Source organism: Mauremys reevesii, linkage group 4 (assembly GCF_016161935.1).
Source record: "Mauremys reevesii isolate NIE-2019 linkage group 4, ASM1616193v1, whole genome shotgun sequence".
In the NCBI taxonomy this organism is placed as follows: Eukaryota; Metazoa; Chordata; order Testudines; family Geoemydidae; genus Mauremys; species Mauremys reevesii.
The window spans coordinates 111,618,193-111,646,129 of NC_052626.1; the positions used below are offsets into that span (position 1 = coordinate 111,618,193).

Genomic DNA, 27,937 nt, shown 5'->3' on the forward strand with positions numbered 1-27,937 from the left:
CAGCGGCCTAGCAAGCAGCGGGTAACACAATCCTGGGAAAAGCCGAGAGAGAGAGTGTGCCATTGGGGAGGTGTTGTGAGCAAGGACACTGTCTTCTATTGTTTGGTTCCTCCTGTTTTCAGGGAACCAGACTTTGTGTGTTCTGTGTAAATAAACACGATTGCCTCAACGGTACTGGACTCCATCCTTCAATTCTCCTCCCTACCAGCACAAACTTCAGGGTTGAACTTTGACTAGAAGCTCAGGTCAAAAGTGGTAACAATATTTTTGTGCCTGGACCTTCCTCCTTTTTACCATTAGAAACCTGCTTCAAGAAACGTTATATAAAAGCTTTAACCAGCATTTTGTCAGCAAGTGACTATGATGTACGAATCTAGAATATGTCCCACCCCATCCCCGTACTAAAATAACCAGGAGGAAATAAAGCTGGTGCTTCAGTATTATTTTCTGTTGGTTTTGAGACATCACAGTTGTTTTCCAATATACATGCATAGTAATTGTGTTCTGTAGGTATACAGCATGGGCATACAACACTCTTAGTACAGCATAGAAAAGGAATGAAATACATTTGCACCTTACCAGGAGGTTGAGAGCCAGCTTGGTTTTCTGGAAGCAGTCGATGAACTCAGCCTCCGTTGGAGGCTTTGCTCTAAGAGTCAGTACCCCCTCTGAAAAGAAGTTGGGAAGAAAGATTATTTGAGCAAAGCATGCTTTCAAATTTCTGATGAATTAAAGTAATTGGTTTTCATGACAAGGGGTTATTTGGCTCATTAGATTTCAGGAGCCCTAGCAGTGCAGCACATACATAATAAAGACACGGCGAACATCTTTTCTCCATGCTGCAATCTTTGCTTACTAAGCTGGAGTTATAGAATGGTGCTGAATGTATTGTTATGTCACTGAACCTGAACTTGAAGGCTTCAGGAAGACGCCAATTTGTGCCTGCTTAGATTTCCTCCCAAGTCATTAACTGAGCCCTCTTGTTCACCCACTTGCTTATTATGCTGGTTGATTGACTATACCTGCTGGTGCTTTCTTCTTGCTCTTCTTCCCTTTCTTCCGTTGGTTCAGCTGTTTGAATGCCTCTGCTGCTTTCTGAAGCCGGGCAACAAATACCTCAATGTCATCCAGGGTGCAGTTCAGGATTTGCTGTGAATGGAGCAAAGAGACAAAAATGCTGAACCCAGGGCAAAAGAGCAGCTACTGCATCAGACTTAGGAGCCCAAGCACTGAAGTATAACTTCCACCAGGGCCTCAGTCCCAGGGTCTAGTGATCACTTCCTTAGAGCCCCTGGAGGAGCTGTTTATCAAGGCATGAAATAAGGTGGAATTGATCTTTTTCTAATGGTGTGATTTCCAGGCACAAAATTCTGTGTCTAGGCACTTCTGTTCTACTGCATCTGTCAATGTGGTATCTGGCCAACTGCATGGCAACTGGAAAAAATAAACTGCATGAATAGCATCTCTGGGCCTAATCAGGGCACTCTTTTCCATATCAAGTTAGTACCTCACTCTTTGAAAAGTCCCAACTACTCAAGGAATAAGGCAAGTACAAATGGCACAATCTGACCTATGCATCATCTTCTCTCTTGTCCATCTCCTCTTGGTGGGTATTTAGGTGCCAGTTTTAAATGATTAAATTGCATACAATTTGTCCATGAAGGACAAATTTCTTCCCTTTCTCCCCACATCGCTTTGCCTGTTATGGATGCCCAACTCCTGCTACCAACCGTTTCTTTTTCAATCTTCTGTGCTAAGATCGCTCGGGACTCTTCATGCTCCTGGGAGCTGGAGCTGCGTCGTTCAAATTCTGCCAAGCAAGCAAATGGCAGGGTGTTAACAATCAGAAGGATGAAAACAGGGGTGCACTCCCAACAAATAATAAAGGCATTGTACCCAACTGAGTGATAAAACTTAATTGGGTTTTGCATGTTAATTTATGCTGGGTTACAAAAATTTGTCTATGGGAATGCAGAGAACATTCAGCTAGGAGATCAACAGTGCTAATTAAGCCCTTCAGAGATGTAGCACCTGTCTGCGATATCTGTGTATTGATTTATTGTCAGCTTGCAAATTCAAACAGTGCATGAATCATAAGAAACAACAGCCAGTTAGTTGCAGCTACTGAAAACAATATGCAGGGCCAGATCCTCAGCTGTAGCTCCATTGACTTCACTGTTACTTGACTGGCCTGCTGGAGATCAAACCTGCAGTCTCTTGACACTGTGAGCAACATAATGTGAGCTGCCACATGCACTCTTAGGTCAAGGTTGATTGAAATACACATCCACACCATCCATCAGCAGAAGCTTCTATTGTCACATGGGCAAAAGATCAAAAATACAAGGGATGGTCAGACTGAAGAAAAGAGAATAAAAGACACAAATAAATGCAAAGGCTAGTCTGCTAGTCTCAGTGTGCCAGGATTTCTGCTTGACTGATATTTTATACATGCTTGTACAAAGATCAGAGGAGCTCTGTGCAGACTTGTACGTGCTGCCTCAAGATGTAATTCTGTTTAACTTGCATAAGCTCACTCTGGAGTAAATAAAAACAAAGACACAGGTAGTCCACAGGCTTTCAGATGACAGACTGGTCAATGACATATTGGTATTTCAGAATAAGCAGTTTCTGGGTCAGCTTTTTTGTTAAAAGAATAATGACTAAGTTCAGGAAACAAGAGTCCAAAGTCCCAGAAGGCTCCTTTAGCAAGTGCCATAGGAGTTCAGACAGATTCACAGAATATATAATATGGGAGCATTGGGAGATTGTTTTGGCAGAGAACCACAAAAACTGCCTGCATATCATCCCTAATTGAGGGGATTAGGTGACTAGTTTGGACAGGTGTTCTAGAGAAAGCACTGAATTATGTCTTAATGGTGGACTGATTCAGTGAGGCATCTAACATTCAAGATATTGTACTGTCCCACTGATACATGCTGGACTCCATTTTATCTGGACACGGTCCCTGAACTTAAGCAGTGCCAGCCCTGTTGATGTAGTGGACAGATTTTGAGAATTCCATAAAGCATTTGGAATGTACTGTGAAGAGCAGAGTTAAGGGTGTGTGGGTCTTGGCCATTTTATGATAAAGATGTGCACCAGAAGTGTTGCCTATGAAAAATACAGGAGGCTTAACTCTAAAATGTCCAGCCCCGTAAAATGCATCTCCAATAATAAGTGGGCCCCAGGGTGTTACTGTAAAGCAAATAATAAACAAGAGTGTTCAGTGGGAGACCTAGTAGTGCATTGTCTAGTGTCTGTACACCACTGTCCTTGGGTGGATAGAATGGCAGACCTGCTCAAGTGTGACTATCTTGCCCTCTAGTGGCTGCAGCCTCTGTTGTGTAAAACCCTAATAACAGCTGTTAAAGATCCCGCTTCAGCTGAAGAGGCCAGAGCTTGTATTTCTGGAGAAGGTGCACAGTTCTATCCTCATCTATGAGGTAGGATAAGACATACACTTGACTACGCTGTGTGATGTAGCTGGTGACTATAATCCAGATTGGCCATGGAACAGTCCCGTATGACCATGAACATGAAGGAGTAGGTTAGCAGGGAGAGTTCAGACACAGCTGTGCTTGTGGCTGGGGAGGGGATACCAAGCTTCTTAGTGAAACTGGTATTGGAAAAATAGTAAAGGAAAAGCAGCAAAGAGTCCTGTGGCACCTTATAGACCAACAGATATCTGTTAGTCTATAAGGTGCCACAGGACTCTCTGCTGCTTTTACAGATCCAGACTAACACGGCTACCCCTCTGATACTATAGTAAAGGAAGCAATTTGTGGAACCAGAAACAAAATGCCACTAAGTGCTCTTCAGATCCTGCCTAATGGGACTACATCATAGACATTATTAGGTGGAGGGGTGGGGAAACCACAGAGATCAGTTTCATGCCAAGTATACAATGAATGATATAAAAATCTTCCTTGGCATTTTTGATATCTCATTGAAAGAGACTGTCCCAGAAGAGGTCGGTTGCCAACATATTCCAAAGTCTTGTCTTTGCAATCTGTGGCCAATGCCAACTATTTAGGATTTTGAGCCGTGGCCTCTTTGCATGTGGCAGTCTGCCAGGATGCATGTTTGCCAGTTTGTAATGAGCTAGTGATCTCTACAGTTTAAGGACCCATTGACGTCACTGATCTCTGCATGGGCAGACTGCTGCACACGCTGACTTAAGCCTGGTCTACACTAGGCGTTTAAACCGGTTTTAGGAGCGTAAAGCCGATTTAATGCCACACCCGTCCACACTAAGAGGCCCTTTATATCGGTATAAAGGGCTCTTTAAACCGGTTTCTGTACTCCTCCCTAACGAGAGGAGTAGCGCTAATATCGGTATTACCATATCGGATTGGGGTTAGTGTGGCCGCAGATCGACGGTATTGGCCTCCGGGCGGTATCCCACAGTGCACCACTGACCGCTCTGGACAGCAATCTGAACTCGGATGCAGTGGCCAGGAAGACAGGAAAAGCCCCGCGAACTTTTGAATATTTCCTGTTTGCCTAGCGTGGAGCTCAGATCAGCACGTGTGGCGATGCAGTTAAAAATCAAAATAAAGAAAGAGCTCCCGCATGGACCATGCGGATGTGATCACTGTAAGGGCAGGCAAATCTGTTCTATCAGCGCTCCGTTACAGAAGACGAAATTCAAAATCATTTTTAAAAAATCTCCAGACAGACACCATAGCAGGGGCTCAGCGCACTGCTGCGTGACAAACGTAACGGAAAGCCCAAGAATCAAATGGACGCTCATGGACTGGAGGACTCAAGCTATCCCACAGTTCCTGCAGTCTCCGAAAAGTATTTGCATTCTTGGCTGAGCTCCAAATGCTTCTAGGGTCAAACACAGTGTCCGCGGTGGGTCAGGGCATAGCTCGGCAATTTACACACCTCCCCACGCACCCGCAGAAGTGAAAGGGAAAACAATCCTCTCTTGACTCTTTAGCATGTCACCCTATCTTTACTGAATGCTGCAGATAGACCGGATGCTGCAGCACTCAACACCAACATCCTTGCTCCCCCCCACCATGGGTGGCTGATGGTGCAATACGACTGGTATCCGTCCTCATCATCAGCCTATTGGTACATGGGGCAGTGCAAAAGGACTGGTAACCATGAAGACTAGCATCCGTTAGGTCGATCAGGGGTGCCTGGCCCTAATTTTTCATGGTAGATGGTACAGTATGGCTGATAACCATCATCGTCATAGCAACAGGGGGCTGAGCTCTGTCAGCCCCCACCCTTCATATGTAAAAAAAAGATTCAATTGCCCCTGGACTAGCAGAGGGATGCTGGGCTCCTCTGCTCCACACTCCTTACTGTCCTGTCTGGACTATCATAGCAGCTGGAGGCTGCCTTCCACTCATTTCTCACTAACAAGTCAGTGTGTCTTATTCCTGCATTCTTTATTACTTCATCACACAAGTGGGGGGACAATGCTATGGTAGCCCAGGAAGGCTGGGGGAAGAACGGAATCAACAGGTGGGGTTGTTGCAGGAGCACCTCCTGTGAATAGCATACAGCTCATAATTTCTGCAGGATCTGACACAGAGCAGCTGTGCTCTCTGATACAGTGGTTCTCTAGTACACTTGCCCATATTCTAGGCAGGACTGATTCTATTTTTAGATACCAAAAAGGAGGGATTGACTCTGGGAGTCATTCCCAATTTTGGCTTTTGCGCCCCTGGCTAAGAGCAGCCAGGGGCACTTATGACAGCAGCAAATGGTGCAAAACGACTGGTAGCCATGCTCATCTTTTTACCAATTTATGGATTGGTAGATGGTACAGTATGGCTGATAACCATCTCTGCTGTCATGCAAAAGCAAAAGCATGCTGCTGTGTAGCGCTGCTGAATCGCCTCTGTCAGCGGCATCTAGTACACATACGGTGAAAGTCACAAAAGGCAAAACAGGCTCCATGATTGCCATGCTATGGCATCTGCCAGGGCAATCCAGGGAAAAAAGGCGCGAAATGCTTGTCTGCCGTTGCTTTCCCAGAGGAAGGAGTGACTGACGACATTTACCCAGAACCACCCGCGACAATGATTTTTGCCCCATCAGGCACTGGGATCTCAACCCAGAATTCCAAGGGGCGGGGGAGGCTGCAGGAACTATGGGATAGCTACGGAATAGCTACCCACAGTGCAACGCTCCAGAAGTCGATGCTAGCCTCGGACCGTGGACGCACACCACCGATTTAATGTGTTTAGTGTGGCCGCGCGCACTCGATTTTATACAATCTGTTTTACAAAACCGGTTTATGCAAATTCGGAATAGTCCCGTAGTGTAGACGTACCCTTAATCCACCTGCATAGAGCTCTTTGCAGGATTGAGGCCTATGTCTTCACAGTGGTCTGTCCAGCTAGTCATGTACCTGAGGATTACACCTGGGAAGCAAAGGGGACGCAGCTGGCTGGAGTCACGTTACTGCAGTGAAGTCAGCTAGTTGAGAAATGTAGCATAATAAAAGTTTATGTCTTGGGCCTATCATTGTGCTCCTTGGAGTGGAAGATGGATCAGGTTGGTGGTGTGGAGGGTGAAAGACAACCTCTGTTTAAGCTATAGCTTGGATGGTATTTTCTAGTCTTGTGCTGCTTGGTTTCTTTTAATGGTAGTGCCTGTGCTATGGAACAGCAGCAGCAGGTCATTTGAATTTTCAGCTCCAGTTTGCTCATGTGTATACGGCCGTGGTTTTGAATCCTGAACAGAGTGCTCTCTGTGATGACAGTACTGCTATGAAATGTAACAGCAGCATGGTGTACTGTTACTGCTCCTGGGGCTACATTTGTAAGTTCTATCAGGGCTGGCTCCAGACCCCAGCATGCCAAGCGCGTGCTTAGGGCGGCCTGCCGCGGGGGGGGCGCTCTGGCTGTCGCCGGGAGGGCGGCAGGCGGCTCCGGTGGACCTCCCGCAGCCGTGCCTGCGGAGGGTCCGCCGGTGCCGCAGCTCCGGTGGACCTCCCGCAGCCGTGCCTGCGGAGGGTCCGCCGGTCCCGCGGCTCCGGTGGCGACTGCCAGAGCGCCCCCCCGCAGCGTGCCGCCCTGCTTGGGGCGGCGAAATTCCTAGAGCCGCTCCTGAGTTCTATGTTTCTGTGCATATCTTGGGGCAACAACACCAGCTACATCATCCAAGTGTGTAATCTATATATTTGATCTGAGAGAACTGGAAAAAATATACCATAAGAGCTTAGGATCATAGAAATGAGAGCTGGAAAAGACCTACTAGATTACCATGTAATGGAGATAGTAACGCTTTCTTTTTCTGTCTTGTCTATTTGGATTGTAAAGCTCTCTGGGGCAGGTACTGTCTCTTAGTGAGTGTTTATACAGCATCTGCCACAATGAGACACTGATATTGATTGAAGCCATTAGGTACTGCAATTATACAAGTAATAAATATTATTTTCCTTTTTATCCTGGAGATGTTTCTGAATCCAGGAACAAGACATTCTAAATCCAGTATGTACAGTGTGTACATCAGTTGCTTAAAAAATTAATCAAATTTCTATCTTCTAATCCAAGCTGCGTATTATTTTCATTATGCAAAGCTAATTCTAAAATAGTGTTTCTTTACACAGAAGAACAGATCAGCTGTTTGTCCTCTACTGTCCATCATTGGGAAAGAGTATTTCGTCCCCTCAGGACCTTGATAAATTGGAGAATTGGTCAACGATGAAATTCAATAAAGACAAGTACAAAGTACTACACTTACAGTATGTCTACACTACCCGCTGGATCGGTGGGCAGCGATCGATCCAGCGGCGTTCGATTTATTGCAATAAATCAACCCCTAAGCACTCTCCCATCGACTCCTGTACTCCACCACCGCAAGAGGCGCAGGCAGAGTCAACGAGGGAGTGGCAGCAGTTGACTCACCGCAGTGAAAACACCGCAGCGAGTAGGTCTAAGTATGTCGACTTCAGCTACGTGATTCATGTAGCTGAAGTTGCATAACTTAGATCGATTCCCCGTCCCGCCCCCCATCCCCCCAATGTAGACTAGGCCTTAGGAAGAAGAAGTCAAATGCTGAGCTACAAAATGGTGAATAACTGTCTAAGTAGTATTGCAGAAAGGATTTGGGAGATATAGTGGATCACAGATTGAATGAGTCAACAATGTGTTGCAGTTGTGAAAATGGCAAATATCATGCTGGGGTGTCCGAAAAGGAGTGTCATATATAAGACATGGGAGGTAATTGTCCTGCTTTACTTGCTATGTCCATTTTTGGGTGCCAAACTTTAGAAAGATGTGGACAAATTGGAGAGAGTCCAGAGAAGAGCAACAAAAATGATAAAAGATTTAGAAAACCTGACCTATGAGGAAAGGCTAAAAATACAGGATATATTTAGTCTTCAAAAAAGAAGTCTGGGAAAAGAACCCTCAGGCTGTTATAAAAAGGACAATGATAGATTGTTCTCTCTGTCCTCTGAAGGTAGGATAAGAAGTAATCCTCTTAGGGTACGTCTTCACTACCCGCCGTATCGGCGGGTAGCAATTGATTTCTCGGGGATCGATATATCGTGTCTCATCTAGACGCGATATATCGATCCCTGAACGCGCTCCTGTCGACTCCGGAACTCCACCAACGCGAACGGCGGTAGCGGAGTCGACATGGGGAGCCGCGGACGTCGATCCCGCACCGTGAAAACGGTAGGTAATTCGATATAAGATACTTCGACTTCAGCTACGTTATTCACATAGCTGAAGTTGCGTATCTTATATCGATTTTCCCCCGTAGTGTAGACCTGCCCTTAGTCTGCAGCAAGGGAGATTTAGGTTAGTTATTAGGAAAAACCTTCTAACTACACCTCTACCCTGATAGAATGTGACCGGATACAACGCGAATTTGGATATAATGTGGTAAAGCAGCACTCCAGGGGGGCGGGTCTGCGCACTCTGGCGGATCAAAGCAAGTTCGATATAACGCAATTTCACCTATAACGTGGTAAGATGTTTTGGCTCCCGAGGACATAGTGGGGTAGAAGTGTATAAGGATAGTTAAGTATTGGAATAGGCTTTCAAGCGAGGTTGTAGAATCTTCATCATTGGGGTTTTTAAAAATAGGTTAGAAAAACACCTGTGAAGGTTGGACTAGTTTTACTTGGTTCTGTCTCAGCACATAGGGGGATGGACTGTCTGACCTCTCAAGGTCCCTTCCAGCCCTACCTTTCTACAACTGTGTGCAGTAGAAGCTTTGTTATCCGGCATGTTGGGGGTGCCAGTAAGTCAAAAATTCCGGTTAAGTAAGAGGGAGGGAATTTGGATGCGGGAAGGTGCTCAGGGCCAGGGTTTGGGGCACGGGGCACGTGCTCTGGGAGGGAGTTTGGGTACGGCAAGGGGGTTCAGGGCTGTAGGTTAGGGGGCGGGAGGTGGCGCAGGCTCTAGGAACTTCTTTCTGAGAGGAAAATAAACATCTTTCTGATCAAAGTGAAACAAAGTATCAGGCCTAACGAAGGAAGGATGGTCTTGTGTGTAAGGCACTAGCCTGGTACTTAGGAGACCTTAGTTCTATCCCAGACTCTGCTGCAGACCCCCTGTAGGATCTTGGGCCAGTCACTTAGTCTCTCTGGGTGAAGTCCTGGCTCCATTGAGTCTTTAATACATATTAATACTTTAATACCATAATACAAATGATTATAAAATGACCTCAAAAGCAGCTTCCAGGCCTTTGATTCATTGAGCCTACTCACACTGCTCGGGTTACCAGTTGCTAGCCTGGCAGGTAGAAATATGCACAGTTGGTTGCATTTTTGAAATGCATAAACAAAGGGTGTTTGTTTTCCAGTTCTATGGAGACCACTTTGTAACTCCGTGAAATGACATTTGCTTTCTCGTGTTATGACATCAGACCCAAAATGAGTTCAGGGCAGTTCTAGAGGTCCAGGATGGGAGTCAGCCTGCGTAACTGTTTGCATTAGTCACACATTCATATTACAGAGCCATTGAAGGGCTCCAGTACCTGGTTCGTTATGCTCTGGTGGGGGAGCCACCCGGTTCCTGTGGTTCATCGGTGAGCCTCGCATCTCGTGCTGGATAGGGATAGGAGCTGGCCCTTGAGACGGTGGGAGTATAGATTGTCGCTGCTTTATTTTCTCCTGGTTTACTCTGCAGGGTAAAGAACACAAAAGCAATTAATCCTACCACCAATAGCAGCCTTTCCTGTTCTCAAGAGAGTGCCCAGTTGGAGTGGGGAAGGGAAACTCAGTCTGTGTTGTTTTGTTTTGGCTGAAATTCACCCTTGTGCACAGGACTTGGGCAATGTCGCACCAGTGGATAGGCCATCGGCAATGAGGATCAAACCTGATATGTCTGGATCTTTACACGTGAGTGTCTCTCTGCTGCTTGAGCTAAAAGACCCACTCTGTTAGGCCTGGTCTACACTGGGAGGGGGGATGCAATGTGCATTTCTGGTAAATGTCTATGAGTAAAAGAACATTAGATGTTAATGGATTACATTGAATTCCCTCCTGTTTGGTCTGTAGCAGTGGTTCTCAACCAGGAGTACCCACTGGGGGTACACAGAGATCTTCCAGGGGTACATCAACTCATCTAGATATTTGCCTAGTTTTACAACAAGCTACATAAAAAGCACTAGGGAAGTCAGTACAAACTAGAATTTCATACAGACAACGACTTGTTTTATACTGTTCTATATACTACACATTGAAATGCAAGTGGAATATAAATATTGTCAATGATTTATTTTAAAATTATGGTAAAAATGAGAAAGTAAGCAATTTGTCAGGAATAGTGTGCTGAGAGCACTTCCTGACTGCACTCCTGACTGTGTGTCTGATTTGGTAAGCAAGTCATTTTTAAGTGAGGTGAAACTTGGAGGTATGCAAGACCAATCAAACTCCTGAAAGGGGTACAGTAGTCTAGAAAGGCTGAGAGCCACTGGTCTGTAGGGATCACACTTTCAGAAAAGACTGACTTATATTGGTGTAGGCAGTTTCACCTGGTGTCTTGAAGCAGCAGAATATTTTATGATGCTAGCGGGATTCCTCGTGTGGAGCGGAGAATGAACTAGAGCCCCCTATTGTATCACAGCAGCCAGAATATCACTTGTGATTCACCAAAGAGTATTGCTGTAAAAGTTACCAAATGGCATTTGGACAGAAGGTAACGGAACCCCGGTGAAACAAGAACGTTTATCTATCAAAGTGCCTGCAGTTCCCATTTCCAGACAGTGAAAAGAAGGATAAACTTTGAAGAAATGCAGACCCTTTGTAAATTGCAATGGAACTGAACCAGCTTACACCAGGTCTGACTTTAGCCTTTTACCTGTGTCCTCCCAAACACTTTAACTGTAGATGGACCTAAAGCAGAGCATCTAATTCAGGGGTAGGCAACCTATGGCACGCGTGCCAAAGGCAGCACACAAGCTGATTTTCAGTGGCACTCACACTGCCCGGGTCCTGGCCACTAGTCTGGGGGGCTCTGCATTTTCATTTAATTTTAAATTAAGTGTCTTAAACATTTTTAAAACCTTATTTACTTATATACAACAATAGTTTAGTTATATATTATGGACTTATAGAAAGAGACCTTCTAAAAACATTAAAATGTGTTACTGGCATGTGAAACCTTAAATTAGAGTGAATAAATGAAGACTCGGCACACCACTTCTGAAAGGTTGCCGACCCCTGATCTAAATCAAAGCCCTTTGAGGGTTTTTGTTTGGTTGTTTGTTTTGTTTTAAACTGAGGTATGTGATAAACCTGAATTGCTGGATTTGAACCTCTCCTTTTAGTCTCATTTCTGGGTTAGATCCAAAACCAGGAGGGGGCCTATTTTCCTGCTCTCATTCAGATGTGACAAAATCTCCCGAGAATAGTGTGCAAGATTTCACTGCCAACAAACTCCAGTTCTCATTTGGCCTAGAACCCTAATCTCAAATCCCAGCCTGACCGTAACCTGTCTCTGGATTCAAACTGATCCAGGACAGCCTTGTCTGCCTTTGTGTTCTGTTTTCTATGTAGCCGATGAGAGCAGGGGGCATTTGTTCCCATCTGTCTGCAGCACTTACTTGAGCGTCTGCGGCCGTATCTTCTTTCCCTGCTTGTGATCGGCGAGTGCACTTTCTATGTCCTCGTGGACCATCTCCGCCTCAAACACAAAACAGTGATCTCATAAAGGCTTTGCTTTGAATGAACTGGAGGATGTAGGTGGCGCGATGGAGAAATAGCTGGCTGAGAATGTCACTGGCTACGTGCTCATATTGCATTACAAGTCAACTCAGCACTTTGCAGTTTCACTGTGTAGTGCTCTCACTGCCTCTATCTGAGCAGCCAGTGTGAATTCTGGTGCAAGCAGGCGGACTAGTTTCAAGTGACTAGCTATGAAGCAGTAGGATTTGGGCAGTCTTGGACATCGTATGTCCTAGGATTTCAGCCACTGGTGTCTGTGCAAACCGCTAGGGTAGTTACGTGCTTACGCTGGTGATTTGCACCTTTTGATTTGGAACTGGGATACAAATTGTGTTGCCCTAGGGTAAACTGAGCTTACGCTAGGGGTTTGTATTAGTGCAGCTGAAGGCACTGCTGCTGCTCACTGGCAGCTGCAGTCTCAGTGGGGCTGAAATCTCAGCATAGATAAGGAGAGCACTTCCTGACTGCACTCCTGGCTGTGTGCCTGATGACAAAGCTACACAGGCTCATACTGGCTCTCTGGAAGAGGAAGAGATAGGATTGCAAGAGGCAACTGAGGGTCCAGAATGGACAGGGGTGCAGGGAAAACCTCCCAGTAATTCCAGATATATTGACATAATTCTCTTGCGTTCCAGCTGCACTAAATTCAATGGATCTGCACCAATTTACACTCCTATGACTGAGAAGGGGATCTCCAGCAGCAGTAAATGACAGGCCAGGCAGTTAAGGCAGGCAGAATGCGCTCCAGTCCTACCAGCTAAAAGGAGTGATGGGAAGCATTGCTGCTGTAATTCATACTCTGGTGAAATGTCTCTGCTTTTAGTCTGTTAGACAGGGTGGAACGAAAGGCAATGATCAATACAAACTACCCTTGCATGACAACATTCATTGCTCTGCATGCTCTTCACCCTTACTTGAGCCAGCTTAGGATAAGTTCATGCAGACTGTGCGTCTGTGCATCCAGTCTGCATTTGCTCCCACACATGGAGGCTTGCACCGTCATTTGCGCACACAGTTCTGGTTTGGTTTTTTCTCTTGACATGCCCAAGCAGGGGGAAGGTTTGAAAATCTAGCCCCAAGCAGCAATGACGTCTCCCGCCTAGAGCTCCTCTCACTTTCCCTCCCTGCTCACCTCCACCTCGTCGCAGTTGAAGAAGTGGATATCGGGCTTGTGCTGCTCAGAGTCCTGGCACACCAGCAGGAGGATGGAGGTGTAGCGCATCTGATTCAGCACGGTTTGGCAGAGCTGGACCGTCAGCAGGGGAAAGTCCTCCAGCTCCTCCTGTAAGACAATGGGCAGGGCATCATGCAAACAGGAGTGGTGTTAAAATAACCCCTCGCCATCCCCGGCATTGCCTCACGCAGTCACTGCTGCAGGTAGGAGGAGACCTCACAGGGCAGGTGCCTCCCGGCAGTTCATGTCCCCACAGTTCTGTGTCTGATACTGAAGACTGTCCCGTCAGTGTTTGGGAAGACGAATGAGCCTTGGAACTAGAGACCAACTAGGAGGAGGTTGAGTTTCCCACCTTGCTTTCTGGGGATGAGGTCCCAGAGCACAGGCTGCTTCTTGGGCTTGCAACACAGCACATTGATATTGGTGCTACAGAGGTCACCTCGTTGCTGTGCTCCACCTGCAGCAGTGAACTAGCAGTGTTGGGCTTGCGGCAACACAGGCAAATGGGGCTGGGTTGGGAGCACCAAGAGGAAGGATGCTGTTGTGGTTAAGGCACCGGACTGGGACTCGGGACAACTGGGCTCTGTTCTTGGCTTTGCCACATGCTCCCTGGGTAACCTTGGGCAAGTGTGTCCATGCCTCAGTTCCCCGTTATTAAACGGGATAATGAGACCTTCCGCCCACCCTTTGGCTTGGCTATTTAGCTTGTACACCCTTGGGAGCAGGAAGAGTGTGTGTGTGTGTGTGTGTGGTATCAATCTCTGTTGGGGGCTCCTAGAGCTACAGAAATACAAATCATTAACAAGGAAGAATTACACCCAAACCATTTTGTGGAATCCTGACTGGACCCATCAATCTCCCTTGGCCTGTCACGTCCACTGAGGTCTGACATATCGTTCACCCCTGAGCGTAGCAGCAAGGAGCTGAGAGTTTGGTTAATTAGTTCAGTCCTACCTTGCTGTGCACTCAAACTCTAGAGAAACCCTTCTGTCCTATAGGTTAAAATCAGCCAGTCCCTGTTGTGGTTTTTTGTATCAATTCTTCCCAGTTTAGTAGCCCCGGAAAAGCATGTTACCCCTCCCCAGCCAGCTGGAAAGTGGCATACTTTTGAATGCAGTCTATTGCCCATTTTGCATCTTGCCCTGGAGGAGAAAGTTCATGACCTACCTGTGACTCGCAGTCTAGCAGTCGGATGGACTTGTCATTCACTTGCAACAGCATCTCCTGGGCCCAGATCTTCTCTTTAGAGTTGAGCTGCATCAGCTTCCTGATGGCGTCATCCACTGTCACACTGGCTTCACTTTTATCCATGATGAATGTGGCTAAGTGCTGCGGGGGCAGCGGGGAGAACACACACAGGAGAGGTGTCAGGCTAATAAGAGTGAGGGTGACCTCAAGTCAGCTTAGCTCTGCAGAGCTGTTAATAAGCCATGTCTGTCCCACACCCACTCACTACAGCACTTTGTCCCCCTTCGGTAGTGGCTGGGCTGCATAGAGAAGTTGATGAGCCTGCTACGGCCTTGGCTAAGAAGCAGATGGTTTTTTAGTTTGGGCAGTAGAGATTTATGTGCTAAATCCAGAGGTTCCAGGTTCAATCGTGGATACTGACAACCCAGCGGGGCACAGTGTTACACACACTTTGTAGGCTGCAAGAGAGATTTACAGTATATGAGAGTGTGCACCCTATCTCAGAAGTTGGGCTAGATCAGGGGTAGGTAATCTATGGCATGCATGCCGAAGGTGGCACACGAGCTGATTTTCAATGGCACTCACACTGCCCGGGTCCTGGCCTCCGGTCCGGGAGGCTCTGCATTTTAATTTAATTTTAAATGAAGCTTCTTAAATATTTTCAAAACGTTATTTACTTTACATACAACAATAGTTTAGTTATATGTCAGACTTATAGAAACAAACCTTCTAAAAACATTAAAATGTATTACTGGCACGCAAAACCTTAAATTAGAGTGAATAAATGAAGACTCGGCACACCACTTCTGAAAGGTTGCTGACCCCTGGGCTAGATTATGTAGGCTCCTCACAGCCTGCAGCAACTCACATGAGAAACAGTCACATGGTGCTGTCAGGTGATGGCCTGTTCTGTGTTATGAACCATCATTATGTCAGTGCCAATACCTAATAGACTCCTGAGGAAAGCATTGATACATGATAGGATTTCACAGCGCAGAAAGGCATGTCTACATGGGAACACTCCGGGAAAGTTAAGCCACATTAACTGAAGGCTGTAATGTAAAGTTAAAGCATACATTCAGTTAATTTGACTTAACTTTTTTAAGTGTCCCCATGTAGGCATGCCCTAAATTCCATCACTTGCAGATTTAGCAGGACATGTTTTAAGGTGCCAGTCCAGCAAAGCACTTAAACACGTGTTTCACTCTAAGTACGTGACTAGTCACATTGTTTTCCTGGACTGCTCATGTGCTCAACATTCAGCTTGTGCTTAAGTGATCTGCTGGATTAGGTCTGAAATCATTCCCCAGACTGAACACGTTCAGTGTTTTCTCTCTTTTGTATAAAGAATGAGGACCACGAAAGCTTATGCCCAAATAAATTTGTTAGTCTGTAAAGTGCCACAAGGATTCCTCGTTCTTTTTGCTGATACAGACTAACACGGCTACCACTCTGAAACCTCTCTTTGTATAGTAGATCTCACAGGAGATTTAAATGGGATTAAAGTGATCTGTAGGCTCTGTCTGGGCTGTCTATCCGGGGTCAGTCCTACCCACGCTGCAGCTATACCACAAAGCTCTGTACACTGCAAAGCTACCCAGCATATAGGGTAGCCTTTAACCTGACTCCTAACTCTACTCCAGCCTGCTAAATCACCTCATGTACCACGGAACCAAAATGACGCCATGCGCAGTGGCATGACTTTTCCTTGACTTCTGAGACCTTAATGGAAACTGGCATCTCTGGTTACAATAGGGGTTTTTGTAAAGGGTTGGGGGGAGCTTCTGCAGGATTTAGAGTGTTCCTTACTGCTCCATTTTAGGAAGGAGGGAAGCCCCAAATGCAAGGGTCTTGTTGGACTTATCCTGCAGGGCACACTCCTGCTTTCCTGTATGCCCCAACTCGGAATTCCACTACATTCCTCTGCTCTCCCATGTTCCTTAGCAAAAATGCAACTGCATCCTCTGTCAGAGGATGGAGATGGATGGCAGGAGAGAGATCACTTGATCATTGCCTGTTAGATTCACTCCCTCTGGGGCACCTGGCATTGGCCACTGTCAGTAGACAGATACTGGGCTAGATGGACCTTTGGTCTGACCCGGTACGGCCTTTCTTATGTTCTTATTCTATGGTAGTGGCCCAGACACTGCAGTAATGCTATAGTCATTCTGGTGCTTTAGATCATGAAAGTGGCCCGTGACTTCCAATGCACTCTGTAGTACCTATTTATATAAAAGGTCTCAGAACCTGCCAGATTCTGCGTCCCAGCTCAGCTACAGAAAACGAATTCTCCTTGTTTTCATATCCCACCCACCCTCTCCCCACCGTGTTTTGCTGTCACTTCAGCTCTGCACTGTGGCATTCAGTGCTTAATTTGTGCCAGGGCTTGCGAGAGCTGACCCCCTGCACCTCTAGGCTTGGCAATTCATAGCTCTGGCACCTCTGGGCTTGCCGTGTCAGTTATGAAAGTTTAAAAAAACAAACAAAAAACCCTGCTTGAGCACCTCTTTCATTACAAATTAAGCACTGGTGGCATCACAGGAGTTCCCCAGTTTTCTTTCCTCCCAAATCCAGAGAAATCTGCACCCAGCTTCTATAGCGCTTATACACGAGCTCCGTCGCCATAACAAACTGAATTCAGTCATCACCTCCTCCCACACATTGTGTAACTTCTATACTTCGGACTGAAGGCAGCTCTGATCAGGTAGCATAATCCCAGACATGACTGAAATTGCAGGCACTTCCATCCAGGTCTAAGCACATCCTACCATTTTCTTAAGCATGCAGTGAACCCATTAAACATTGCACTTGGATATAATCACACTTACTCAGGGCCTCTGAACCTTGGTGTCTGCATAATTGTGCTGTACCTTTGGGCTTTAGGCTGCTATTGATGCTATGTGTAAGAGAAAGTACCATGCTGGGAAGTGGAGGAGATGAAGGGAGAGGGGATGTATTCTGCATAAAAATGGCATTTGTTCCCTGTAGCCTGTGAATTCCACCCTTTCAATCAAAGTTGGTTCTCACTCTCCTATCCTAGTCTCTCTTTACTTGCCACTGTTCACAGCCAGAACACCTGCTCTCTCGCCAGGCTAGATAATGCTTCCCAGTGACTTATCTGCCAGCAGAGGGAATTGCGAGGCAATAGAAGCGAGGAGGCTTACCTTCTCTCCTAGTAGTTACACAGTAATGTATCATCTGGAGAGACTGTGGGACTGACTCTGCACTCACTGGTTTTACACGAGTACAGCTCACCTGATTTCAGTGCATTTGCTGCTGGTCTATACTAGTAGGAGTGACAGCAGAATCAGGCCATGTGTTCTGATGACCGTGGGGGCAGGGGGGTAAATCATGAGCCAAAGTCAATAGTCTCCCCTGCTCTGTCCCTAGGAGTGCAAAGTGGATGATAACTGGCCCAGTCTCCATCACTGAAGATTCCTACAGTGCTGGGGAATCACCACGAGGGTTAGAGCCAGCATATCCTGGTCCTAAGAAGACAGCTTCTGTTGCAGCAAGTGGTGGAGGATTTGGGTGTGTTTGAGGCATAGTCTCTGTTCCACTCAGCAGACTCAGGCACAACAGAAAGCTTGGGCCTGTATTCCTGCACTGAATGTTACAATGTGACCATGGGTTAGCACTGCCTGTTATTACGGCTTTTTTTCCTTGATCACTATTTAGCATGGCAAAAAGAGGGACAAAACAGGATTTTGATACAGTGAATACTACTGAAGTAATTCTAACACAAAGTGTTAGAAACCAAACAAATTCATGTGAGGAAACTCATGTCTACACTGCAAGTGAAGGTGTGATGGTAGCATGAGTAAGCATACCCGTGTTACCTTTAATCTAGCCAGCATGGGTTACAGTAACAATGTAGATATGGTTGCATGGACTAGCAACCAGAGTGCAAGTCTTTCAGGTACCATTGGTATGTACTCTGGTTGTTAGCCCATGCAGAAGTTTATGCCAGCATATCTATGCTCCTATTGTTATTTGTCCTAACTAGATCAAAGTTAGCATGGGTATGCCTACCCATACTACAATCACATCTTTGTGGTGTAGACAGAGTCTAGGGGCAGGTCTACACTACAGCCAGGATTGACACTCTGAGATCAATCCACCGGTGGTCAATTTAGCGGGTCTAGTGAAGACCCACCAAATCGACTGCAGATAGCTCTCCAGTCAGCCCCAGTACTCTACCCATGATGAGAAGAGTAAGGTAAGTCAACAGGAGATTTTCTCCCTTTGACCCCCCCCCCCCTCGTGGTGAAGACCCCGTGGTAACTCGACCTAAGGTACATCGACTCCAGCTATGTTATTCACGTAGCTGGAGTTGCGTAGCATAGGTCGACTTACGGCGGTAGCGTAGACATAGCCTAAGAGGAGAGGCTAGCTGAGAATCTTGGCAGCTCCCACACCATGTTGCCAGAAAGGCACAAGGTGTTCGGGGGGCAAAAATAGGATTGGAAGTGGGGAGATGACCATTGTGAGGGATGGACTGTTAGGTTTGCAACAATGGCATTGTGGGACAGTCATTAGAATTCAAAGCGGAGAGAATTCTAAGGCAGAAGATGCTGGATGAGGACTTGACTCTCTCTCCTAACATTCCTTCTCCCTTTTCATGGGTAAATAGTAGGACAAATCTGGAAACCAGAGTGTTTGGAACTATCCAGCATTTTTTGAAACTATTTGTTTGATGTCAGTCATAAACTCCTCCTTATGATATGAAGATGGATCTATTCTTGTCCAAACCCTATGAGGGACTAAATGCTTCATGAGCATCAACATTTTGGGGGATTTGGAAACCATCAATGACATTTCAAAACTTTTTAAAAAACTGGAAATATTTTGACACAATTTTCATAAAATCAAAAAATGTGGTGTAACTGTTTTTGTTTTTTACCCAACCAGCTCTTCTGTGGGTGGACAGTGAGAACTGAGAGTGGTCAGCACCTTGCAGAATCTGGCCCTAGCTCAGGGGAAAGCATGAGGCACCAAAAATAAACAGATGTCTGTATGTAACTGAAGCAGGATTAGAAAAACAGCTCAGCTCACTCTGTGGCTAAATGTCTTCTGCCCCTCCTGCCCACCATGAAGAGTTTGGAAAAATGGGAACTTCTGTATTGGCAGAAAAATCTGTAGCTTTCCCCAGTGCTGAGACATTTAAACCAAATGTCACTGCGCCATGGTCATCATTTGAACATTATTATCATGGGTTGGGGAGGGCAGGGTTGCCAGTCTAAGGTCAAGGTGGCAGAATAAGTAGAAGACTGAGGAGAAAAACGCATTGTAGACCAAAACAGATTTATATCCATGCCTCTCATGAAAAGGCAGAAGTTCCCTCACTTGGACTGGAATTATTGGAAAACACTACACAATATTATCTGGTAACTATGGAATTAATTTGTGTGACTGCTCCATTTCCTCCAGCCAAACAACATTTAGCTCAGGAGTTTTCCAGTATTCTCTGTGTTGCACTTATACCTTATCTGCTCATGAAACGTCTGTACATGACACTGGATTCTGTTTTCTAGGCCTGTGCATTGCATCTTCTATTGTTCAATCACGTGGCACAGAATAAAGTTTACCAAGAGGGGGATTGTGTGGATCGGGGCAAGACTGCCCCTCAGCAGCATTGGCAGCATAGGTATATAATTCTTACTCCCTCCCTCCCTCCCATCCCACTGGGCTCCCATTCCAGCTATCCTTATAGAGACAGTATCCAGTGTAGCAATTCCAACTGGCTAGTTGCGAAGACTCCATGCTTTGTCACAATACCTCCTAGATATGGCACTCTGAACCATAGATTTTTAACCCCAAGCTGTGTGTGAACTGGCCCAGGGTGGGGCACAATCCCCCTCCCTTTCTTTATTGCTCAATGGGAGGGGAATCATGAATGTATTTATTTATTTTTAATAACATGGAGTCACAGTATGGAAAAAGGTGAGACCGATTACCCTCTAGGCAGCCACTTATACTGCTTATAAAGCTGGCCCTACATAGGGGATTGATGAAGGAATACAGAGCTCTTCACCTCCAGGTCACCCCTTCGTACCACGGTAACTCTTCTATGTATACAGGTAGTTGGAATGAGAGCGAGAGGAGGGGATCACAAGTAATTATCTTGGATGCCAGTGCTGCTGAGGGGCCCCTGGTCTGCACAGTTCTCCGTAGTAACCTTGTTCTGAGTAACATTAGCTGATGAACAATGGATGATCCAACTCAAAGGCCTAGAAAATAAAATCCAGTGTCACTTACAGATGCTTCATGAGCAGATAAGGTGCAAGTGCAGCATAGGAAGAGCATTGGGAAACTCCTGGGCTAATGTTGTTTGACTGCAGAGAATGTAGCGGTGACACAAATTAATTCCATAGTTATTGGATAATATTGTCTGGCATTCTGCAATGATTCCAGTGGAAGCCATGGAACCTTCTGACCTTTCACAAGAGGCATGCAAATAAATCAGATCTGTAGCTGCAACCTGGTATCACATAAAGAGCTGGAAAAACCAGTAACATTTTGAAAGCAATGGTCTATTTAAGCTGTAAGGGAGAAAAATAGGTTGTGTCTGCTGCATAGACTCCCTGCAGAGCGATGAATCTCACCGTCAGAGAAGACAGTGTGCATTGTTCCTTGCTCTCCTTTTCCCCTGTTCCTTGTCTGTCAGGGGTAGAATGTAAGCTCTTTGGAGTAGACATCATTTCATATTATTATTGCTTGTATTACAGTGGTGGTGAGGGGCCTCAATCAAGGATAAGGAGCCAGTTGGTCCAGGCACTGTACAAAAAGTCCTTACCCCAGAGAGTTCATAGTCTAGAATTATGATGGAACACCACAGGTGAATAAAATAGACATATGGGGTGCCTGGGGAGGATGAGTATGAACATAATACATAGCAGTCACCCCCTGCCTGGCTAGCCATTGTCAGCAGTGTTCTGAAGGCAATGCATCGTGATAGAGGTGAGTCTTAAGGAGGAGGAGAAGATAATAGCTTGATGGATTTGCCCACCTGGAAGGGGTGGCATGGGAGATGTCACAAAGGTGTCTGAGTGAGAAGTGTACTACTCAGTAATAAAGGCTGGCCTCACTGATCGACTCATGTGGCTCAGCATGGAACTAAGGTAAGAGATCCGTTGTGTACGGTGGTGCTAAAAGCCAAAGGGCCTCAAAAGCGAAGATGAGATGCTTGTGTTGGATATGGAGGAGGAGGAGGAGTCAGCAGAAGGGCTCAAAGAAGGAGGTTCATGTAGTTAGAACCATGTGCTAGGAAAATCATCCAGGCACCAGCATTTTAAATGGATCTGAAAAGGACAAGTTTGTTGCAGATGAGGTCAAAGAGGAAGAGATTAGAGGTGCCAAGGCATGAGAGAAGAGCCTAGACAAGAGCACTGGTAGTCTGGACAGACAGAAAAGCCCAGATCTTAGAAATGTTATATAGGAAGATGCAGGAAGACAGAAGCTGCCTGGACGTGTGGGTCTAGAGGGGTCAAGTCGAAGATGAAGCCTGAATGAGTGACTGGAAGGATGGTGGTTGTATCCATGGTGACAGAAAGGGGGAAGAGTTTGGGGAGAACAAGATGAAAAGCTCAGTTTTGGTCATGTTGCATTTAAGTTGATAGCTAGACATCTATGAGGAGATGTGAGAAAGACAGGCCAAGATATGGGATTGGATGGAGGGAGGAAAGTGTGTAAAATCCCTAGCACTTAATAGGTGCCCATTTCAACACCCATCGAAGGAAGGAAAAGACTCCCATTGTCTTCATTGGGTACTGAATCAGGCCTGACATAAATGAAACCATGGCAGGTGTGCTCTGAGAACCTGTTGCTGAAAGCCATGCTTGGCCGTGCAGTCAGGTGAGAATTAACACCCTCAGGTGTTTTGTGGTAATTATAAAATGTTGTACCAAATGTTATTTCATAAAGGCAATAATATTATATATATTTATGTTACTGAGGTGACAAAACTGAATTCCGAACAGTGAATTGCACTGTTTTGCAGTCAGTGCCAGGAATTCTAATCAGCTCTATGGCGTTCATTGACCTGTTTTACAGTCTTCATAAATTCCTCTGCTATTTGCTGTTGATTATATAAATATTTATTGGAGTCATAGTTGCTCACATGACTGTTATAGCATGCATTGGTAGATTAATGCCCCCCCCTTCCAATCATTCAGTCTTATCTAGATACTGGACCAATTATTTTGTTTAAGCTACTGGAGAAGGGGGAAGAGTTTGCTACTGTCTTGTATTTATCTCATTTTAAGAAATCTTGAAAGCCTAAAAGCAAAATGTAATATCTTTCACCCCTAAAGTGATTCAGATCCAATATATACTGTAGGAATGGACCATGATTGCAATTTAGTAACAAGAGTTTTATCAGCATATAAATCGCTGTTATGCATATAAAAGACCAACTCATTTTTTATGAAAACGCATGCACCTTGTGGCAATAAAACCTATTTGCTCTGATCAGCATTCAAGGTGGGGCCTCACAGCTGGGTGACATGAAACATAACTAATGGGGGCTGATGTGTGTGTCACTGTTTAAAGTCCCTTCTCTGTCACCGTGACTTCCTTTTGGTGCATAACACTGTGGGGCTTCTAATAATAGCTTAAAATAAAAACCAGATTGAAAATATGGCATCTGAGACCTATGAAAAGGGATGTGAAGAAAAATTAACCTTTAGTCCAGGGGTAGGCAACCTATGGCACGTGTGCCGAAGGTGGCACATGAGCTGATTTTTAGTGGTACTCACACTGCGCGGGTCCTGGCCACCGGTCCGGGGGGGCTCTGCATTTTAATTTACTTTTAAATGAAGCTTCTTAAACATTTTAAAAATGTTATTTATTTTACATACAACAATAGTTTAGTTATATATTATAGACTTATAGAAAGAGACCTTCTAAAAACATTAAAATGTATTACTGGCACGCAAAACCTTAACTTAGAGTGAATAAATGAAGACTTGGCACAGCACTTCTGAAAGGTTGCTGATCCCTGCTTTAGTCATTCAACTTATGATGTGTAGCATGTGTCTATACAAGTGTGCATATAAAAATGACAGGCCAGTGGGAAATGAAGCCATTTAAACGTTTTATTACACTGTCATTTGTGACAATATGGACAATACAAAATTTATACACCTCTGGTGCAGTTATACACCACACTTTTTCTAGAGTAAGGTCTAGTTGAAATTATGGTTTAATATTCTTGTCACGTGTTAGGGACCTTTTCTTAAGTGTAAATCAAGATGCACATCAGTGACCAACCGTAAAAGTGGGACTCTTAGCCATCAAGTTACTTATTCTGAACTTTAATTATACAAGACAAAAAGGCCCCAATCCAATAGAGCACTTAAGTCGGAGCTTAACTTTAAGCAGCTGACTAGCCTCGTTGAACTCAATGGGACTGCTCAGGTACCTGCTTAAAGATAAGCAGGTGCTTAAGTGCTTTCCTGGATCAGGTCTCTACAGCAGAGAGAAGGATATTCCTTTCAGTATATAGGAACCTCTGATAGGAAAGAACTTATCTCAAAAATCCATCTCACTATTTTTCCTGCCTCATTCATTTAAAATATATGACAAGTGGCCAACTGGTTTTAGATACCTTTTTATTTCTTGTGGTCTGGAAACGGTCCACGGGGATCAACCCATTTCCTCCTCCACCTGACAACCTCTGGGCAGGGCTAGATGCTCAATGCCACTTCTGCATCAAGCAGAAGATGTTGCCCCAGCACAGCAAGAGATGCTTCCTCTACACCAAGGGTCCCCAACGCGGTGCCTGCAGGTGCCATGGTGCCCGCGAGGGCATCTAAATGCGTCTGCATCCTGGCCAGCAGTTGAGCATCCGCCGAAATGCCACTGAAATTCAGTGGCATTTCGGCGGATGTGCGACCGCCGCCATGGTCCTTCGTCTGGCGCCTGCCAGACGAAAATGTTGGGGACCACTGCTCTACACTGTCTGCTGATTGTGTTGTTTCCATAATACCATTCCACCTCAGGGAGCTAAGGAGCAAGCACAGACCTTTCACTTGGATCCACACATCCCATGAGAGGCCATTGGCAGCCTGCCCTTGCTTCAGCCTCCAATACCCAATGCAATGTTAATCTGTGGCAGTGATATCTTCTGAAGCAACAGTCTCCCTAGAGTCCCTCTAGAACAGTACTGCTATGAGGCCTTAGCTACTGCGCACAGCAGAGGATGGCTGGTCACCATTCTGCAGACTTTGCAGTCCATGCATCATCAAATTCTGCTGCCTGCTCTAGCTCTTTAGTTTACGTCTATGGTTTTCCTAATTTTCAACAAGTTAGAAAATAATTATTTAAAATGCAGCTTGATAGCAGTGAGATGGCTGAACCAAACACACCTGTGTTAGACTCTCCATGTCCTCTGTATCAGTGGTTCTCTACCTTTTCCACACTGATAAGGCCATTTTGCAACAAACATTTTTCAGGATGCTCCCGTCCCCTTTTTTGTTTAGCCATATAAGGGAGGGTGGCCATGATCCCCGACAACCTATTAATAGGCCCCAGATAGGGTGATGACCCTGGGTAGAATGCTTTTCCTCTCCAGTGCACCCCTTCAAACAGCCCCCCATAGTGATGGGCAAAGAACAGCAGCGAGGCTGTTATTCTCGTGTTGCCTGTAGATTCTGACCCTCTGCCTAGCTAATTGAGTCGTGGCTGGGTGAAGCTCAGCGGCTGGTGTTCTGCAGAAGGTCAGACTAAATGATCATAATGGTCCCTTTGGGCTTTAAAATCTGACATGACAGGAAGACCCAAATCTTGGTGTTATGGAGAAATTGCCTAATGTTCCCAGACAGGATCACCACCAAAATGCTACATTTCAGGGCTCAGCAGAGCAGACAGAGATTGTCTCTCTGATGAGGCTGGCTCCTCTTTTGGCAGTGGAATGTCTGTAACAATGGAAGGTGGGAGCGCTGCTACCTTGCTGTCAAACAGGTTTGGAAATAACTGAGCAGGACACACCAGGGTCAAGCAACAATAGATGGAGAGGGAGCCCCTGTATCAATCCTGGTGGGAGGTCACACTCAGTGGGGCCCTCTTGTTCTGGCAGATGGATTTCAGAAACCACTATAGGACGCTCCATTCATTTATAAGCTTGTGCCAATCAACCAGAGTTTAAAGTGGGGGATCATATGAGGGAGGACAGCTCCCCTTGCTTGGCTTAAGGCAGAGAGAGCGAGAGCTTTTGCCTTTTCTCTTCTTGGCTTAGGAGAACTCGGCTCTCCCAAAGCTCCCCCTCCTCCTACCTCTTCACTGGCTGGTGATATGAGGGAGAATCTGAAGTGGGAGCAGCAGGAGGGGCTGGTGCCTGGCTGGGAAGCTGATGGGTCTCTGAGTCTTTCCCTCCACTAGGCAGAGCAGCAGCATCCGCATCTGGTGGGAGGAGGATTGTCCAGGCTGGGAGGCCCCAGTCTGCCTCCTCCTCATGCCTTGCGGGTTCCTCCTATGCCCTTGGGCATGGGGGTGAGGGGAGAGGCAGATCCTGTTTCACTCAGCTCTCCCTCCCCTCAGGGAGCAAGGAGAGGAGACCCTGCTACTGACTTCCCCTCCCTTACACAGAGTGGCCTTGTCAGTTGCCTCTCCCCTCTTGGCACTACAGAGTGGAAAGAGAGGCTGAGAGAACAAGTGTTCTCCCCCCCCACACACACACATACACACACACTCTTTGGCTGGCTCCAGGCCTACTTGGGGACATGGATTCCTTTTAGCTATGCTGATTCCTTTGTCCTGTTCTCTTCCACATGCCATGTCCCATCACATGAGATGACACAACGTCCTCTCATAATGTGATGTCAATACCTATGAGCCAAGGCGGGTGAATTAATATATTTATTGGACGAGTTCCTATAATGCCTCAGCCACCTTGTGTCTCTGATCTCCTGGGACCAACATGGCTACAACAACATTGCAAACCTCAATACCTATGACAATCTGCAACCACCACAATGGTTGCACTCCCCTCACCAGTGTGGACCTATTTTAACCACTGGTGCTCTGGCTGTGACTTTCACAGAGGCTTACTTGGCTTCGGACTAGAAAGCCGGAGCTGCTGAGCCAGCAAGCTCCAAGAGGCCCAGTCTTTGCCTTGACATCAGCCTGCCAGCCAAATGCTGATAGAGTTGTCTTACAGAACTGAGGGTCTCTAGATAAGCTCAGGGGGATCGAGGTGCTGCGACAGGCCTGGACCTTGGTAACAGGCTACCATGCTAAAACTGCTGAGTAAGTTGCTACAGAGGGCAGTGCTTTGGCATTATCTGGGCAAGCTAGAGAAACTCATCCAGAGAACTTAGTGGTGCATGCTTGGTATTGAACCAGAATGCTATGGCTGTGACGGGGCATATCAACCCCACACTGGTGACGCCAGGGTTAAAAACTGGCTTTGGGCCCAAGAGACCATGCTCCCTCATTCTTGTGGGCATGTGCCCAGTGGAGGAAGAATATAAAAGGAAGCTGCTCAGTGTGGGCTGGCTGAGGAGGAGAATGGACCCTGTTAGGAGGGGTGGCTCCGAGTCATAGAATCATAGAATATCAGGGTTGGAAGGGACCTCAGGAGATCATCTAGTCCAACCCCCTGCTCAAAGCAGGACCAATCCCCAATTAGATCATCCAACAGATTTTTGCCCCATATCCCTAAATGGCCCCCTCAAGGATTGAGCTCACAACCCTGAGTTTAGCGGGCCAATGCTCAAACCACTGAGCTATCCTTCCCCCAAGACACTGGTCCAGCCCTGTCATTTTGCAGCTCAAGCTGCAGATGCAAGTCAGAAGATCGGTGTAGTGCATTATGGACTTGTTACCACAGCTGTGAGACCTGGGTCCAGCAATTGTAAACCCAGGCAGTGTGGATGCCCAAGCACTGGCTCGGAAACACCAAGTCCACAAGCCTTGGTCCCACAGACCTGGGTTTACAGTGAAGTGTAGACGGACGCCCGGAGGCCTACTTAAGAGGGAGTGCAGCTCTGTGGAGGAGCCAACCATCGCCACATGTAAGAAGGACTTTGGAGGGCAGGAGGAACCCTGCCCAGCCTGAAACATAGACAAATCATGGAATCACAGAAGGGGGAAGATCCGTCTTAGTACTCTTGTTAGTTTCAAAGATCTCTAACTGTTGGGTGCTTTAAGAGTAAAATCACTGTGGTTTAGAAATTTCTTTGCTGTGTTCCTTGCTTTCCTGCCAGATTGTCCCTGAAGGGTTTAAACTGGAAGCCCAAAGCCTGGGTAGAATGCTGGGGGAGCATGTATCTGTGACTGGAGAGCTTGGGAAATCTTAAATGCTGGATTCAGGGTAATTGGATGACAGAACCTCCCTGTCCCTTCAGGCAAGAGGTCTGAGCCCAGGAGCGTGTCCTAAGAAACAGTGACTAGACTCTCTACCCAGACCCAGTTGGCTTGGAAGC

The 27,937-nt window shown here is 46.1% G+C and overlaps 1 protein-coding gene and 2 long non-coding RNA genes across 5 annotated transcripts in view; 2 read left to right on the plus strand and 1 right to left on the minus strand.

Moving 5' to 3' along the window:
* LOC120404630 overlaps positions 1 to 27,937 on the plus strand; it is a 143,349-nt gene that overhangs the window by 34,136 nt on the left and 81,276 nt on the right. The gene's annotated exons all lie outside the window — the stretch shown is intronic.
* EPS8L2 (EPS8 like 2) overlaps positions 1 to 27,937 on the minus strand; it is a 116,499-nt gene that overhangs the window by 27,789 nt on the left and 60,773 nt on the right. For both annotated transcript variants that reach the window (XM_039537474.1, XM_039537473.1), the window contains exons 5-11: positions 14,493 to 14,654; positions 13,284 to 13,433; positions 12,031 to 12,110; positions 9,961 to 10,106; positions 1,731 to 1,810; positions 1,023 to 1,149; positions 580 to 668 (exon numbers count right to left, since the gene is read on the minus strand). In XM_039537474.1, the coding sequence (XP_039393408.1) occupies positions 580 to 668; positions 1,023 to 1,149; positions 1,731 to 1,810; positions 9,961 to 10,106; positions 12,031 to 12,110; positions 13,284 to 13,433; positions 14,493 to 14,654 (834 nt within the window). The remainder of the gene's footprint in view (positions 1 to 579; positions 669 to 1,022; positions 1,150 to 1,730; positions 1,811 to 9,960; positions 10,107 to 12,030; positions 12,111 to 13,283; positions 13,434 to 14,492; positions 14,655 to 27,937) is intronic.
* On the plus strand, positions 10,133 to 13,033 carry LOC120404631. Its single transcript, XR_005598081.1, has 2 exons — positions 10,133 to 10,324; positions 12,787 to 13,033. It is a non-coding gene; the product is annotated as an uncharacterized LOC120404631 (long non-coding RNA).